The following is a 16,734-nucleotide window of genomic DNA, read 5'->3' on the forward strand; positions in this document are numbered from 1 at the left end:
TGAATTATCCGTTCAAAGTTCTTAAAAATCTAATTCAAAGTTTTCGTTACATACATCTATACAGGTTAATAGTAACATAGTAAACATGGAAAGACACATCTATAAATACCATTTATTCCCCTATTCTCAGCCCGTGTACCTACATTACTCGTATTTGTATGTTGAAACATTACTTTATATAATCATTTAAAATTAGATACCTGAATTTGGTTTTCGGTTTTAGGATTCGCGTATTATTAAAATTCGGTAATAAATTCATTTTTATCAACTAAAAAGTAATTGAATAAACTCCATATAACTATTACGTTACGAGTATATTTAGCCGTCAGTAATTAACGTTTTCATAAAGTTTAATTAATAAAATATTTTGTCACAACAACCAAATTTTGACAAATCCCATAAATTAACTTACTGGTGTTGTCCCCGTTCCATTGTTTCCCACGGGCGATAACTTGTGTTGCTGTAATAAACACAAATGTGTTGTTAATATGATTATGATACATCTACAGTTGTAACCATGTTGAAATATTACTTTGAAATAATCATTTAAAATTCGGTGTTCGGTATTAAAATTCACGTATTATTAAAATTCGAATTTCGAATTTATCAACTGAAGAGTAATTGGATAAAACCCATATAACTATTACATTACGAGTATATTTAGCCTTCAGTAATTAACGTTTTCATGAAGTTAAATCAATTGAATATTTTGCTACAAAAACAAAATTTTGACAAATCCTATAAATTAACTTACATTTGATGTCCCCGTTCCATTTTTTACCACGGGCATTAGTTTGTATTTCTGTAATAAACACAAATCAATTGTAAATATGATTATGATACATCTACAGTTATAAGTGCCTTAAAATAATACTTTGAAATAATCATTTAAAATTAGATACCTGAATTTGGTTTTCGGTATTACGGTTCGCGTATTATTAAAATTCGGTAATAAATTCATTTTTATCAACTAATAAGTAATTGAATAAACTCCATATAACTATTACGTTACGAGTATATTTAGCCGTCAGTAATTAACGTTTTCATAAAGTTTAATTAATAAAATATTTTGTTACAACAACCAAATTTTGAGAAATCCCATAAATTAACTTACTGGTGTTGTCCCCACTCCATTTTTTCTCACGGGCGCTAGCTTGTGTTGCTGTAAAAAACACAAATGTATAGTAAAAAATATTATGATACATCTACAGCTACTCAATGTTAGGGTTTAAAGTAAATATAGAATTATACAAAATCGAATTAAATGGAAGGTACGTTAATGTTGTTGTCCGAATTTGCAATTTGTTGTAAGACATACACATATGTATGGATTTTATTTTATTGAAAACTTGATCACAAGGCGAGCAAGGTATCTTTTTTTTACAAATTCAAAAGTAAACATATAGTCAATTTATAGTAAGGTCACTGCCAGCCCTTAACATCTGTAATCAACAGATACCTTGCTATTCCAGGGTACTTGGTTAGTTTACAGATTTCTTAGTAAACACTTAACCTACAAGGACACATTGTATAAAAATATATTGATATTAGACATAAAATCATTATACACAATGCATAAACTTGAATGTAAGTTTATTACTTTATATTCATACTAGCTGACTCGGGAAACTTTGTACCGCCTCAAAATCTATTTATCAAATATATTTCATATAAAATATAGCCTTTGTTACTCGTGAATAATGTAGCTTTCGAATGGTGAAAGAATTTTTAAAATCGGTCCAGTAGTTTTTGAGCCTATTCATTACAGTCAAACAAACAAACAAAGTTTTCCTCTTTATAATATTAGTATAGATAATAAAAAGTCAAATATTAGAGAATATGAAAAAACTAACCTAACCTAACCTAACCTACAAGGACACATTGTATAAAATTATACTGATATTAGACATAATATAATTATATATTGCATAAACTAACGCTCTTTTGCTTTTTATTCATATAAAAAGTCACATATTAGAGAATATGAAAAATATTGCGGCGAATTTATTTTATTTATTATTTATTCTTCGTATTTTATTCTTCATTGTCCTCAAATATGAGCCGCATTACAAAATCTTATGCAATTATAGTATAGTTAGGAAGTCAATGAAAATTTGCAGAGATATTTAAGGATATTACCCACCCGTTTTACACGATGTAGTGTAATGTATTCTTCATCTCTATAACATACTATGTAACTTGGTATAACTGTAAAAAATTAAACACAAATATAATATTTCTCGGAGGAAAACGTGGTAATTCCTGGTCATCACTATATTAATTACCTGCCACTGATATTATCAATAACACGTGCACACACTTCATTACAAAAAATTAACTTTGTGATAAAAAAAATATATTGAGAATTCAAAAATAATATCCGTAAGAACCGTATGCAAACATGATTTTGGTGTAGTATTATTATAAGTTACAACGTTTTCTATAATTTATTGTGTATTATTGTATTTCAATATTTTCTTTGCTAAGTATTGTCTGTGCCTCCTGCGTACCAAGAGGGCAACTGACTCAACTGTATCCCTTGAGGACAATCATACACGTATCTTGTTTTTGCTATACTATCTATATTACAAAGCTGTCGTTTGTTTATAGGTTTAATTCCACTGGAACCGTTTTGGGGTAGTTGTAGTAGTGTAGAGTGTAGTAGTATTGAAAACCTACGATTAGTCTCAGTAAATATTAATTTCACAGCTCTTGCAATGAAGAAATAAAATTGTCTTGTTTATATTTATAAAACGTTTTCTAAAAAAACATTTTGTATACAGCGAGCTTTTGCCCGCGGCCTCGCTCGCGTATCGAAGTAATATTTTCATCCCCTATTTTATCCCCTTGGGGGTAGAATTGATCAAAATCCTTTCTTAGCGGATGCCTATGTCATAACATCTACCTGCATGCCAAATTTCCGCCCGATCCGTCCAATGGTTTGGGCTGTGCGTTGATAGATCACTACGTCAGTCAGTCACCTTTGATTTATATATATTAAGCAGATATACGTCTTCGTTGACTGAATTAACACGTGTTGCTAAATAGGGAATAATTAACCAAGTACGAGTCGAACTCGCACATGGAGACTTCCGTACCGAAAATGCCGAAAAAATACCGGGTTGTTGTGTGAAGACCACCTTAAATATTCAACTTTATTTTATTTTTAGTATTTGTTGTTATAGGGGCCACCTTTATGAATTCTCTGTCAAATTTCAGCAAATGCAGGTTTTTCTCAAGAATCTTTAGGAAGCTTACAAAAAAGGATAATAAATGACAACGATACAAATTCAATATATTTTATTTTCTACTTACGGGTAAATCGTTATACAAAACAACTAAGGACTTAAATTTAAAACGGCTTACACATCATTTTATTAGCACTTTAAACAGTTCCTCATGACACATAAGTTAGACCACATGTCACTGCCAAACTATACTTTCTATCCAATCAATAAAACTGGAGACTCGAGTGTACACGCCGGGGTAGTTTGCGCGCGCGCATCCTATGCCGAATGACGTCACTCCGATGACGTATGACATCGATCCCTGAGTCGTGATCGGTAACGGAATCTTCATTTGAAGTGGACCCCCAGAGTCACCCTTAAAAGTAAGGAAATATTAATATAATTAATTGATCAGCAAAGTAAGGTAAAATATTATCTTTCTCTTATTATAAATTTGTCTTATTTTGTAACATCTCATGCGGCTGAGTTAACAAAACAAAACATTTGTGAATGTGCGTCATCATCATCATCATCAACACATTATTGTCACTGCTGGGCACGGGTCTCCTCTCAGAATGAGAAGGTTCAGGCCATAGTCCACCGCGCTGGCCAAGTGCGTATAGACTTCACATATCTTTGAGATTTTTTTCAATTTCTCTGTTATACAGGTTTCCTTGTGATGATTTCCTTCACCATTTAAACAAGTGATAATTAATTTCTCTTTAAATTCATGTGCGTATTAGAAATGAATTATCACCACTGCATGTGCACACCTGGGATTTGAATCTCAGATGAATGTGTACACATAGACATAATATTAATTACTATAATATAATTATATTTGCTACTTATTTGTAATAATAAAAGTCAATCCCGAGACAGAAGTTCACATCAGAAACACCTAGCAGCATTAAGGTAGATTTTTAGAAAATGCAGTTTACCTGACAAGCATCCACGCCCCCAGCCAGCACGCCAGCACATATCTGATGAGGTTGAATGCCTTGGAAGTGTCTGTTGAAGGCGGATCGCAGGAGATAGTTACATCTGTCCGAGTCAATAATGTCTACGAATGCTGCTTGAAGCTCCGGCGATGTTGTTTGTTTGGCTATTAAGAAAAATATGTTTGTAAACGAGATAGAACCCTCTATAGTTTTCTTGCAGACCGCCACATTTATTTCTGCCTTATAACATTAGTGTAGGTCTAACGCTGAGACTCTTAGACGAGAAAGATCCACTGACTTCAGGAAAGGAAGTCTGTGGCCGATTTATGTGGAACACTATTGAAAGATCATTGACTTCCGTAGGCGGCAGTAACTTGATACGGAAACTGGAGTCTCGTGTACTACTTCTATGTTTTTTTATTAAAAAAAATATTTAAATAATTTGCAAACATTTACAACCACGTCACAAAATTCAACCATTTAAAATTTGATGAGTACCTGAATCGACGGTTCCCCAGCCGGTGAGGGAGGCCTTAATTCCCAATGGACTGGTGTCGGCCTGACTCCATAAGCAAGCCGGTTGTATGAACTTATCAAATGAAACTTCGGTTGTCAACTCGATCAGAGCTATGTCGAAGTATTTCTTGGGTGGTTTGTACTGGGGATGAACGATGAATCGAAGAATCTGTTTGTCTACCGGTGAGTGGCCGTTAGCGTACTGTAAATGAATAACAAATTTAGACTGGTATAGTCCGCACCAAACTGCTAGTCCGCTCTGAAGTTGTTGCGACCAGGTGTAGTCATTAAATTTGCTATGGCGACGCAATTCATTTCTATATTCAGAGAGGATTAGCACGGACGATTTTACGCGGAATATACTACACTCCTTCATACGGTTTTAATATTTAAACCAATTTAATCTCTATTTTGCGTTGTTTATCTTTGGTGAACAAAATACATTTTCATAACATTTCAACTCGGTTGACCTATTTTCCCATGTTGATGAGAATATGATTGTGAAGAGGTTTTTGGTGATGGCACCAGACGTTTTAAAATTTCGTCAAAACAAACATTAAAACAAAAGTAATAAATAATTTTAGACCATTTTTATCGCGGAATTGAGACATTTTTATATATGTAAAGAGTATTCATGACGCGATTTTAATTTGTTTATTATCGATATTTCGAACATACAAATACACATACGAATTGGACGTAGGGTAGATAATTGATCTAAATACTAGTAGTTGTCAACGGTTCCCCAACCACCTTTGAACCACGATCTATACAGTTGGGTCGAAATATCGACATTAAATAAATGAAACCCGCGTTACATACCACAGCATACAAGCCGTAACACAACAACAGGATACAAGTAATATATTATTTATATAATGTAACATAGAATCATATGGGACAGCATGATGCCATAATAACTAAAGGTACACATAATTCAAGCTTTTGACCGCGAAATTTCATAGCTTTACTGTTAGGCTTTTGATGTGAAACATCTATAGCCGCACGTAAAACCGATTTCTGGCGTGACGACGCATGCCGTGGCGCACGCTATACGATGGTATATATATACAGTCTATATGCAGTAGTGTGTACGGTGTGGCGCCATGCGCAATCGAATTCAATAAATAGTCATCGTTATCTGGAAAAAAATCGTAATATTTTATTTTATCATTATGACATATTTAGTTCCTATCACAATATGTTCTTTTCTGCATATTACTTTAACAAAATAATGTCGATGTTTCACATCTGCCAGGCGTCCCGTGACGGCTCACATTTTTTTTAAACTTATTACGATTTAAAAAAAAATAACTCACAACATCAATAATATTTTTATCTCCGAGCCTCACGATCTCTGGTTGAGTATTAGCTACTGTGGTATCCTTCGAAGATACCTTGGAACAATGTGCAGCTGTTAGCAGAAACTTAGAACTTATGAGGGAGCTACCGCACATAAATAACCAGGTACCTATCACCGCTCGCCAGCCCAGCGCTCCCTGTAATTTGAGGTAAAACATTAAATATTTATATATTTTATAATCCTTTAAAAGGTCTTAGAATTATATGCATTCGATAAAAGACTTAAGCAGTCTTTTTCTGATTGGAAAGCTGTAGTAAGGCAGAAGAGGTATATACACATCGATACCTCTACCTTAGATAGGAGATAAATCTTAGATAGGGATTCTGATTATCATACATTGTTTACTAAGTATTAAAATGATATCAAGGCAGTGATAGCTCTCGATCGAGGGGTCCGAAGCTCAAATCCCAGGCACGCACCTCTGATTTTTCAAAGTTATGTGCGTATTAGAAATTAATTATCACTTGCTAAACTGTGAAGGAAAACATCGTGAGGAAACCTGCATACCTGAGAGATTTATAAAAAAAAATCGCAAAGGTATGTGAAATCTACCAATACGCACATGGCCAGCGCGGTGGACTATGGCCTAATCCTTCTCATTATGAGAGGAGACCCGTGCCCAGCAGTGGGACAGTAATGGGTTGTTGATGAAGTATTTCAATTAAAAAAAATCAAATCTCTCACCATGTGTGGAAATTCTCCGGGTGACGTGATTCTACCACCAACTGCTGCATGATGAATAATTCCACGTTTAGCATCTTCTTCTTTCTTGTAAAGAAAGCCTGGAAAAATACTATACCTTCTTAACAATTACTGGAATAGTTACCATCGTCGTACCGGTAATGTTTGCCTCACAGGTTTACTTGTATCTAAAGATGTAGGTTTTTAAAATAAAACTGTTTCTAAAAGCGCTTCTAGCTACAACTTTGAATCTTTGAAACTTTTATCCCAATAATTAAAATGAGATTTTATTGCTTTTCTAAACAAGGAAACGCCGCCAGCGTTTTGAGAACCATGCCTCACACGGCAATTTTAGATAGTTTATTTTACTTACGATTTTCTTTTTTTTTACACTTGATTGTATATATTGTAAATAAGAATAATTTGAACAGATTTTAGCTATAATTATATAATAACAACATATTATAAAATAACACAGTAAAATACATGCTTTTCTAAACTAATTATTTATTGAACACTTAATCAATAAAATAACACAGTCCTGTAGCACTACTATGAGTTGGCATAGAAACGCCACTATAGAAATGGTAAATAGAAAACTATTGTCATTTTGCTAGTGAATAACATAACTACTATCGTTACGGTATTTCTTGACAACGTCTGTCAAATTAATGACTCATGGGACCGAATTTGTATGGCAATAGATTATAATGACATTCGCTAGCGATTTGATTTCGATAGGTTTTTTACGTATCGAGTTACGCCACTACGGATTTTACTTCTACGAGTAACCACCAGAGGCGCTGTACAATTTTTCATACATTTATTTTACGCAGTCGCTAGCGAGTAATACTTTTGTAAACTCATGGTAGTGCTACAGGTGAGTTTCTGTGAATCGAAAAAGGAACTAATTTAAAAGTGTTTGTCATAACATCATAAACAACACACTTATGTAAATTTTTAATTAAAGACATACTTACAAATATTATCGTGCTTTAGTTTATCGTCTCGATTTTTAAGTTCCCAAATATATTCAAGACATTCTGAAAATTACAAATGTTTAAAAATTGATAAAATAAAATTGAGTCACTGAAATTAAAGAAATTATTTAAAACTAACATAAGCTTATTACTCGAACTGGAGAACTACTTCAAAATATCATAGTAATTTTGCTCAAAAATAGCAACATGGGGCATAGTGGTCACGTACCACCAGATAAACTGCTTGTTAGTTTTTTTTTTTTATAAATAGCAGACGAGCATGCAGTCCACCTGATGGTAAGTGGCTACCGTCGCCCATAGACATCTATAATTAACCCCAGATAGATTCCTACCTGAGGCTGGAACGCCACAGAAAAATATGTCTCTCTTATCATACCATAAACTAAAACACAGCAGCACTTAACACTGCTGTTATTAGGCAGAAATAGATGTGGCGTTGGTGCCGCCGCAGTCGAACCACAAGGGGTTCTACCACCTTCTAGTTTGTTTTTTCTATATTATAAAAATGTATCATTAGGTACCACATCCTTATTTCAAACCAGGGGGGTTACTACTATCTCTTAAATATTATTTTAATCATACATTGAAAATAATGTTTTAAGGAGGTTGTGGTACGAAAGAAAATAATCTTTATGCAATATTGAAATAAAACTTTCCTGCACTATGATGGTTTTTTGAAGATGGTGGTAGGCCTCCTGAATTTGTTTGCGTTAGTATGTTGTTGTCAACGTTAGAACTAGTGTCTTATCACTTACTTGCCTCACTTATCCTTCGTCCTCTGTTGTAGTTTGGCTTCGTTGACACAAAAGGAGTGCATGGATTTGGTTGTTGTGGACTACCGTTGTTCTGGAATTTCTCATCATGTACAAAAATGGTTCATCGTAAAAAAGGGAAAATATATCTATTTTTTAGGCTCAAGTACTAAAATAATGCTTTATGTTTACTAAGAGCGCCAAATAATAACTTAATAACATGTGTTTAAATAACCGCATTTTTAAATGTTACTTGCTTATGCGCATGTCAAGTTTAAGATCAGCGTAAGTAGCTAGTCAGGTCTCCAACCGGTATGAATTTAGGTTACGCTATTTTGTAGAGTTCAATGACCTACAGTGTCAACTAGTAAACAGGAAAACTTCTCCATTCTTTTACATTATATGGTTTTACCGACGTATAAATAGATGTAATTTTTTTAACACTGCCACCTATATTATATATGTGTATCCCGCCTATTTAGATATTATTCAGCTCTGTTTGTTATTTCTTAAAATAATATGTCTCTATGGGTACTATAAACGGGTTTTAGTGATATGAGAATTCATGGTCAAAGGTTTTGTAGCCACTTTACCGCAATTAATATTTAAATAATTACCTTTATTTGACATTGAAGGTCAAGAAACAATACACAATCCACTTAATATCAACATGTTTATTTTAAATAGTTATTATATTTGTTTAATAGCTCGCGACTGGCCGAAAAAGAAAAAGAAATAAAAATGAACACGTTTTCAAATATGGATTCTTTATCTTATATATAAAATTCTCGTGTTACAATGTTAGTTACCGTCCTCCGAAGCGGCTTTACCGATTTTCACGAAATTTTATATGCGTATTCAGTAGGTCTGAAAATCGGCTACTATCTATTTTTCATACCCCTAAGTGATATGGGTTGTTCACTCTTAACTTTTTTTTATTTATATGGCAACACAACGTTTGCCGGGTCAGCTAGTGGTATATATTATTATGTAGTTAAGTGCATCCGGCTGACAGTTCGCCAAACATTTATATTAGAAGGTATCTATGGATTAAATTACGCACACACATGTAGTGCATGACTAGAATTTTATTTGAATCTTTATTTAATAATAATAATAATAATAACGTTTATTTACGAAAACAAGGACTACAGCAATCATTATGACAAAATACAAAATCACATAAAAAAACAAAAAAATAAAAATTTCGACTTATAAATATACCTACTATTTTACGGACAATGTTTTGCATACCGTGCTGCAGGCCAAGCTCACAAAAAGGTTACCGGAACTCAGCGTAAGTCGCGAAAACATGGTTCACGACACTGATTTTCAGTCCGGTCCCGGTATTGAAGTAACTCGGACGGCTGTCTGTGTGTATATTTATTTTCATTCTTGCTTTTTTGGAATATGCTTATGTATTATCCTATGAGTAGTATCAAAATTTAACTTATTAGTATAAACATAATCTAAAACCTAATGAGAAGCTACAACTCTGAGGGTCGATAAAATTAAGTTAAGAGACTAGTTTACCATGACAATACGTATACTATTAGGAAACTTCTAAATGATTTAATTTGATAAAACACTATTCTTATGATGAAGTACTCGTACATATTGATGCTTCCACAATATATATATATTTATTTCTTTTGTGCGCTATCCATATTATAATCATATTTTTGTTTTTCCAACAACAATGACTTGTATGTATTTTTGAAATTCCTCAATGTTCATTTTAAATCATCAAAAATCAATTCAAATCAATTGTATTTCAATTTATTTCTTCATTATTATTGATGTTGTGTTCATTTTTATTTCGAGCTATACCGCAATCATTAGAGATCGACTCTTGTTCATTGACATTCAATTAACATTGACATTTTGACCTTTGGGAACGCTATTGTTCATTTAACAAATCTGATAAGCGTTTTTCTAAGTGTATATATATTCGAAAATGGAAAGACGTATCTATAAAGACCATTTATTCCACTCATACCGACTCATATTTCTAACAGTGTTATAATATTACTTTAAAATAATCATTAGTATTATTGAAATGCGGTAACATATTAGTAAATTAATTTCATTGTATGAGGCCCACAGATACTAGAATAACTATTACCTTGCAAGTATATGAGCCTATATAACGCTTTCATAATAACCCAAATTTTGATGAATTTAGTACTTACATTTGATGTTTCCTCTCCATTGCTTCCCCAGACCCATGAACCGTCTTGCTGTAATAAACATATAATGTTTATGATTATAACAAATCTACATCCACTTAATGTGAAGGTCTTGAAGTATCTCTGACGAAGATACAAAATAAGACTCTATGTGTGTACTGTATGTGTGTGTGTTTTATCCTACTGTCTTGAAAAAATTTGATTGTTTGCACAAGAAGTTTGTTATACTAAAGTTTTACAGAATCACAGATTGATGTGTTGAATCACGATAAGTTCTCAAGTGTAATTGTCTAGGAATTTAAAAAATATTGCTATTTTGGTTTTGAATGTGTTGTAAGCCATATACATACATATGGCCTTTCAACTTGATCACAAGGAGAGCAGCGTATTTTTTTTCAAAAGTAAACATAAAGTCAACTTAATGGTAAGGTCTCCGTCACCCTTTGACATCTGTAATCAACCTCGAATAAGATTGAGATTTTACCTAAAATGGATCACAGATCCGTCGCTATTCCTGAGTTAGTGTACAGACTTTTTTGTAAATACTTTTCGTGCAAAGAAAACACATTATATAAAAATATATTACTATTGATATATAAATGAATCATTTACTCACTTACATTATATTACTTTATTAATATAAACCGTAAAATATTAGAGAACATTCGAAAATATTATGAGCAATTAAAAAAAGGCCAGAGACTTAATAAAAATGTAGAAATATAAAAAACATTACATACCCGTTTTCCTCGATTTAGTTGAATGTATCCTTCGTCTCTATAGCATATTACGTAACTTGGTATAACTGTAAAAATTCAACACAATTAAAATATTTTTTGGAAAAACAGGTTAATTTCAATTTCACGTTATAATGATTACCTGTCACTGATATTATTAAAAACACTTGCACACACTTCATTACAAAAGTAGAATTTTGTAATAAATAAATATTTGAGAATTCAAAAAAATCATCCGTTATCAGAATTTAGTAAACACTATTTGGATGGAGTATTATTATAAGTTTTCACGTTTTGTCTTATTTCTTGCGTATTACTGTATTTTAATATTTTCTTTGTTAATGTTACCTGCTGCTTACCAAGATGGCAACTGACTTAATTGTATCCTTTGAGGAAAATCATACACGTTTCTTTGTTATTCCAAATGTATTACGAAGCTGTTAATTTTTTTAATATATTTATTACGAAGTTGTTTGTGTATTTGTTTGACTACACTGGACCGCCTCTGATGAAATATTATGATTGGACACTTACGATTACTCAAAAAACGGATAAATATAAATTTCTTTGCAATTATTTGAATCGGTATTATCACCAAATAAATTAAAGGTCTTCTGTCTATGTAAGTTGCAAATGAAAGGAATGAATAAAATTAATATATTTTTATTTATAAAAGGATTTCTAACAAATCATTTTGCATGAGTAAATCAGCAGTGCCGCACATTTTTGACATTCTTCACTGACTGAATTAACCCGTATTGACAATGTAAACATGCGATTTTTTTAAACTTTAGGAAATTTGCAAAAATGATGGTAATAAAGGAAAATAATGCCAAATTTAATCTATATTATTTTCGACTTAAATAGTCATACAAAACAACTAAGCTTAAATTCGAATCGGCTTACACATCATTAATGGCGCTTTAAACAGTTCATAATCATAATCATAATCATAATCTTTATTTGCTAAATAAGGTACAATGGATGTTAACACAAAGTATTATTTCCTCTTATTTTACCTTTAAGGCGTGCAAATATACAGTCAGACCAAAAATATTTCCAATATTATTTATAATATTAAATAACAAATTGTCAGATTAATACACACATCACAATTATTATTTTTTATATAAATATCCAACATTATTAGTCATGCAATTAATTAATATAATATCTAGTAATACATTCATAAATTGTCAAAAAATTCTTTAAGGCTGTAAAAATTATTAAGAAGAAGCCATTCATTTAAACGCTTTTTAAAAACATTAATAGGCAGATCTTTTAAATGGTCAGGTATTTTATTAAAGATTTGAATAATCGAATGATGTGCATTTCTTTTGAGCGTCTGTAATCGACAGCTAGGTATATATAATTTATGTTTATTTGCATTGCGGCGCAATCTCTGAGACTTCATCTCAGTGTCCAAATGGAAATATTCTGGATGCTCTTTTACAAATATACACACTGCTTTAATATACATGCAGGGCAGTGGTAGTACTTTGAGCTGTTTAAATAAAGGCCGACAAGTGTCCAGCGGTCCTACGCCACAAATCGCTCTTATTGCTTTCTTTTGAATTTTAAAAGCTTTAATCGCATCGACAGAATTACCCCACAACAGAAGACCATAAGATAACACCGATGACATATATCCGTAATATGCGCAAAGAGCTGTTCTCTGCGACACTGTTAAACTTAAGCGCCTGATGGCATATATGAATCTAGAAAGTTTACTACACAATGATTGTATATGATCTTTCCAGTTTAAATTCATATCAATTACAAAACCTAGATATGTAGTGTTCGAGACTGTGTCTATTTTTTGTTGGTTAAATATTATATTCAGTGGAGGAAAACTTTGACGTCGCCCCGATTTAAAATGTACAATTTTTGTTTTAGCGATATTTATTTGCAAGTTATTCGCCTCCAACCATGTTATGACACATGTTCATGATATGACATATACGTCACTGCCAGACTATACTTTCTATCCAATCAATAAAACTGGAAACTCGAGTATACACGCCGGGATAGTTTGCACGAGCACATTTGATGCCGAACGACGTCACTCCGATGACGTATGACATCGATCCCTCAGTCGTGATCGATAACGGAATCTTCACTTGAAGTGGTCCCCCAGAGTCACCCTTGAAAATAAATAAATATGATAACATAACAAAATAATAGAATACAAAAATTTATTGCAACTGGCCACTTACTAGAACTCAGGTATATCACTTTGAGTAACTAGCTATAGGTTTAATGATCTTTATTTTCATAGAAGACAATTGCCACTTACATGAGAACAATAACTTATAATTAAATGCAATAAATTAGTAATCTAATAATCCCGGTGCGGGTAAACAGAAAAAAAAAGAGGAAAGTGCCATGGTTTTAGGTAAGATGCGAATTCAATACATTTGCTTGTGTTGTGGTCTAAGTTAGCTATTTATTTATCCTAATAGAATAATATACTCGTACATAAGCTTCAAGGTATATAATATATGTATGCATCAGAAGTTTTATGTTCTTCAAGACAGATTTTTGGAACATTTCAAAGAAGGATTACCTGACAGGCGTCATGTCCTCCAGTCAGCACGCCAGCACACAGCTGATGTGACTGAATGCCTTGGAAGTGTCTGTTGAAGACTGATCGAAGGAGATAATTACACGTGTCCGAGTCAACAACGTTTACAAATACTGCTTGAAGTTCCGGCGATGTTGTTTGTTTAGCTAAAAAGAAAACATCGTCTGTATTCAACCCCAGATGAGAATAGATTACTACCTGAGGTTGACCCCACATACATTACTACCCCTGAGAACTAAGTGTTAGAACGCCTCGGACAAAGTTATCTACCTTACAACACCCATCAAAGCTTAACACAGCAGCGCTTAACATTACTGTTTCCAAACAGAAAAAGGTGGTGCTTCCAGAAAATTGTACAACTTTAAAAGCTTGGTACGAATCGTAAAGTAAACAATAGTACCTGCGTCGACGGTTCCCCAGCCAGTAACGGCAGCTTCAGTGCCTAATGGACTAGTGTCAGTGTTAGTCCATAAGCAAGCCGGCTGTATGTACTTATCGAAACTAACTTCGCTTGTCATCTCAATCAGACCTATGTCGAAGTACTTCTTCGGTGGATTGTACTGTGGGTGGACGATGAATCGAAGAATCTTTTTGTCTACTGGTAATTGGCCGTTTGCGAACTGTAAGAGAAAAACGAATTTATATTATTTAACATTTTATTCATTAATTTAATTATTATTTAATATTATTTTAACTTCATACTACAATTTACTATGTCGTTGGTGCCGTGGATCTTTGAATGTCCCGTAAATATTAAGGCAAGGAAATCATGCACATGCATAATGCTTGCAATGCATGCTTTATTTTATGTGTTAGTAAATAAATAAATAAATAATATACGAACTTGTCTTATTTACGGATCAAAGGACAATAGTCCTAGAAAACCAATACATTTTAAAAGTGGTACAATCCTTTGTGGTTCGACTCAGGCGGCACCACCGCCACACCTATTTCTTCCTCATAACAACAATGTTAGGCGCTGCTGTGTTCTGATTTGAAGGTTGTGGTAAGGGAGACATACTTTTCTGATGCGTTCCAGCTTAGTCCTCAGGGGTAACGGCGCACCTGTGGTCGACCTCAGGTAAGAATATCTAATTCTATCTGGGGTCGATAACAGATGTCCATGGATGGCAGTAGCCACTTTCCATCAGATGAACTGCATGCTCGTCTGCTACTCCTATATTATAAAAATTACATATCTTATGTCTATGTAATAACATTAATATACCTCGTACTATATTCTTAATATTTCGTAAGACTTCCAAAGTGGTTAACTTACAAGCAACTTACATAATCAATGATATTTTTATCGCCGAGCCTGACGATCTCAGGCCTGGTGTCAGCAACTCTGGTATCAGCTGAGGATACCTTGAAACAATGTGCCGCTGTCAGCAGGAACTTAGAACTTATGAGCGAGCTACCGCACATAAATAACCAGGTACCTATCACCGCTCGCCAGCCCAGCGCTCCCTGTAATTTAGAATATTTTTATAATATGTAATGATTCTATGTATATAAACACAATTATTATAATAATAATAATAATAATTTATTTCGGACGTAAAATCCATATTTTGGTTAGTAACAATTTGTACTTAAAAGACTAATGTTAGTATGTTATTACGCAGTAATTCTTCACAACGTTCTTATTAAAAAAAAGCAGTGAAAGCCTAGTGGTTACGAAACTCGGCCTCTCAATCGAGGGGTCCGAGGCTCAAATCCCCGGCACGCACCACTGATTGTTCAAAGTTATGTGCGTATTAGAAATTAATGCTCACTTGCTTAAACGGTGAAGGAAAAGATCATGAGGAAACCTGCATATCTGAGATATTTATAAAAAAATCTCAAAGGTATGTAAACTCTACCAATACACACTTGGCCAGCGTGGTGGACTATTGCCTAATCCTTCTCGCTCTGAGAGGAGACCCATGCAAATGCAATGGGACAGTAATGAGTTGATAATGATGATGATGATGTTCTGATTTATTTGTCGTCACTCAGAAATACTTCATACTCGTATTAAAGGAGTAGCAATGCACCTGTATCTGACCTCAGATACGAGTTGCATCCATGAGAGCGATGGGTTATTTCATTATCTGGTGAACGACTTCCTTATTTGTTAAGTACTTAGACCTTAAAAAGTCTTAAATAGACGTCGGATAATAGGCATTATGCACTAACAATCTAATCCACTAATCCTTCTCATTATGAGAGGAGATCCGTGCCCAGCAGTGGGACAGTAATGGGTAGTTGATGATGCACAAACAAAGTGCCGAAATGCCCAAAACATGCACTAAAAATTACAATTTATTTATTTATTGTATTTAGGTTTCCTTACAAAATAAAATTGGTATAGGGCATCCAGTCATTGACGTTAGTCTTTAGTGATCCGATCAGGACAAGCTTTATTAACAAATCACGAATTATTTATCATTTTTATGTTACCGAAGTATGAATATGTAAAAACTTTTTTTAATATCTACCATATTAAAAATTTAAAAAGACATTTTATGAATAAGTGACTGGAAATATTTGACTAAAAGGACAGTTTGAAAAAGTATACCTTTATTAAAGCTTACCAATTTTCTGAAATTCTAAAAATCTAAGTCATCATCTAAAATTAGCCATCCATAACACATTTATGAGAACATATACAGGGTGAATTTTTCAAACGGGCCTTCAGGGCCAAATCCGAAAATATAAGGATTAGCGAAAAATGCTGAAAGGAGTTACGAGGCCGGTT

At 33.3% G+C, this 16,734-nt stretch overlaps 1 protein-coding gene across 1 annotated transcript in view; it reads right to left on the reverse strand.

Annotated features, from left to right (window-relative positions):
* LOC140749259 (uncharacterized) overlaps positions 1–16,734 on the reverse strand; it is a 79,291-nt gene that overhangs the window by 19,334 nt on the left and 43,223 nt on the right. Inside the window, exons 41-54 of the mRNA XM_073082302.1 lie at positions 15,282–15,461; positions 14,392–14,611; positions 13,974–14,137; positions 13,376–13,551; positions 11,550–11,656; positions 11,411–11,475; positions 10,674–10,721; positions 8,485–8,575; positions 7,709–7,771; positions 6,732–6,829; positions 6,004–6,183; positions 4,667–4,886; positions 4,169–4,332; positions 3,436–3,603 (exon numbers count right to left, since the gene is read on the reverse strand). Coding sequence (XP_072938403.1) covers positions 3,436–3,603; positions 4,169–4,332; positions 4,667–4,886; positions 6,004–6,183; positions 6,732–6,829; positions 7,709–7,771; positions 8,485–8,575; positions 10,674–10,721; positions 11,411–11,475; positions 11,550–11,656; positions 13,376–13,551; positions 13,974–14,137; positions 14,392–14,611; positions 15,282–15,461 — 1,944 coding nt within the window. The remainder of the gene's footprint in view (positions 1–3,435; positions 3,604–4,168; positions 4,333–4,666; positions 4,887–6,003; positions 6,184–6,731; positions 6,830–7,708; positions 7,772–8,484; positions 8,576–10,673; positions 10,722–11,410; positions 11,476–11,549; positions 11,657–13,375; positions 13,552–13,973; positions 14,138–14,391; positions 14,612–15,281; positions 15,462–16,734) is intronic.

This window comes from Epargyreus clarus, unplaced genomic scaffold (assembly GCF_041222505.1).
Source record: "Epargyreus clarus isolate Ecla_fem2 unplaced genomic scaffold, WU_Ecla_fem_2.2 ptg000017l, whole genome shotgun sequence".
Classification (NCBI taxonomy): Eukaryota; Metazoa; Arthropoda; class Insecta; order Lepidoptera; family Hesperiidae; genus Epargyreus; species Epargyreus clarus.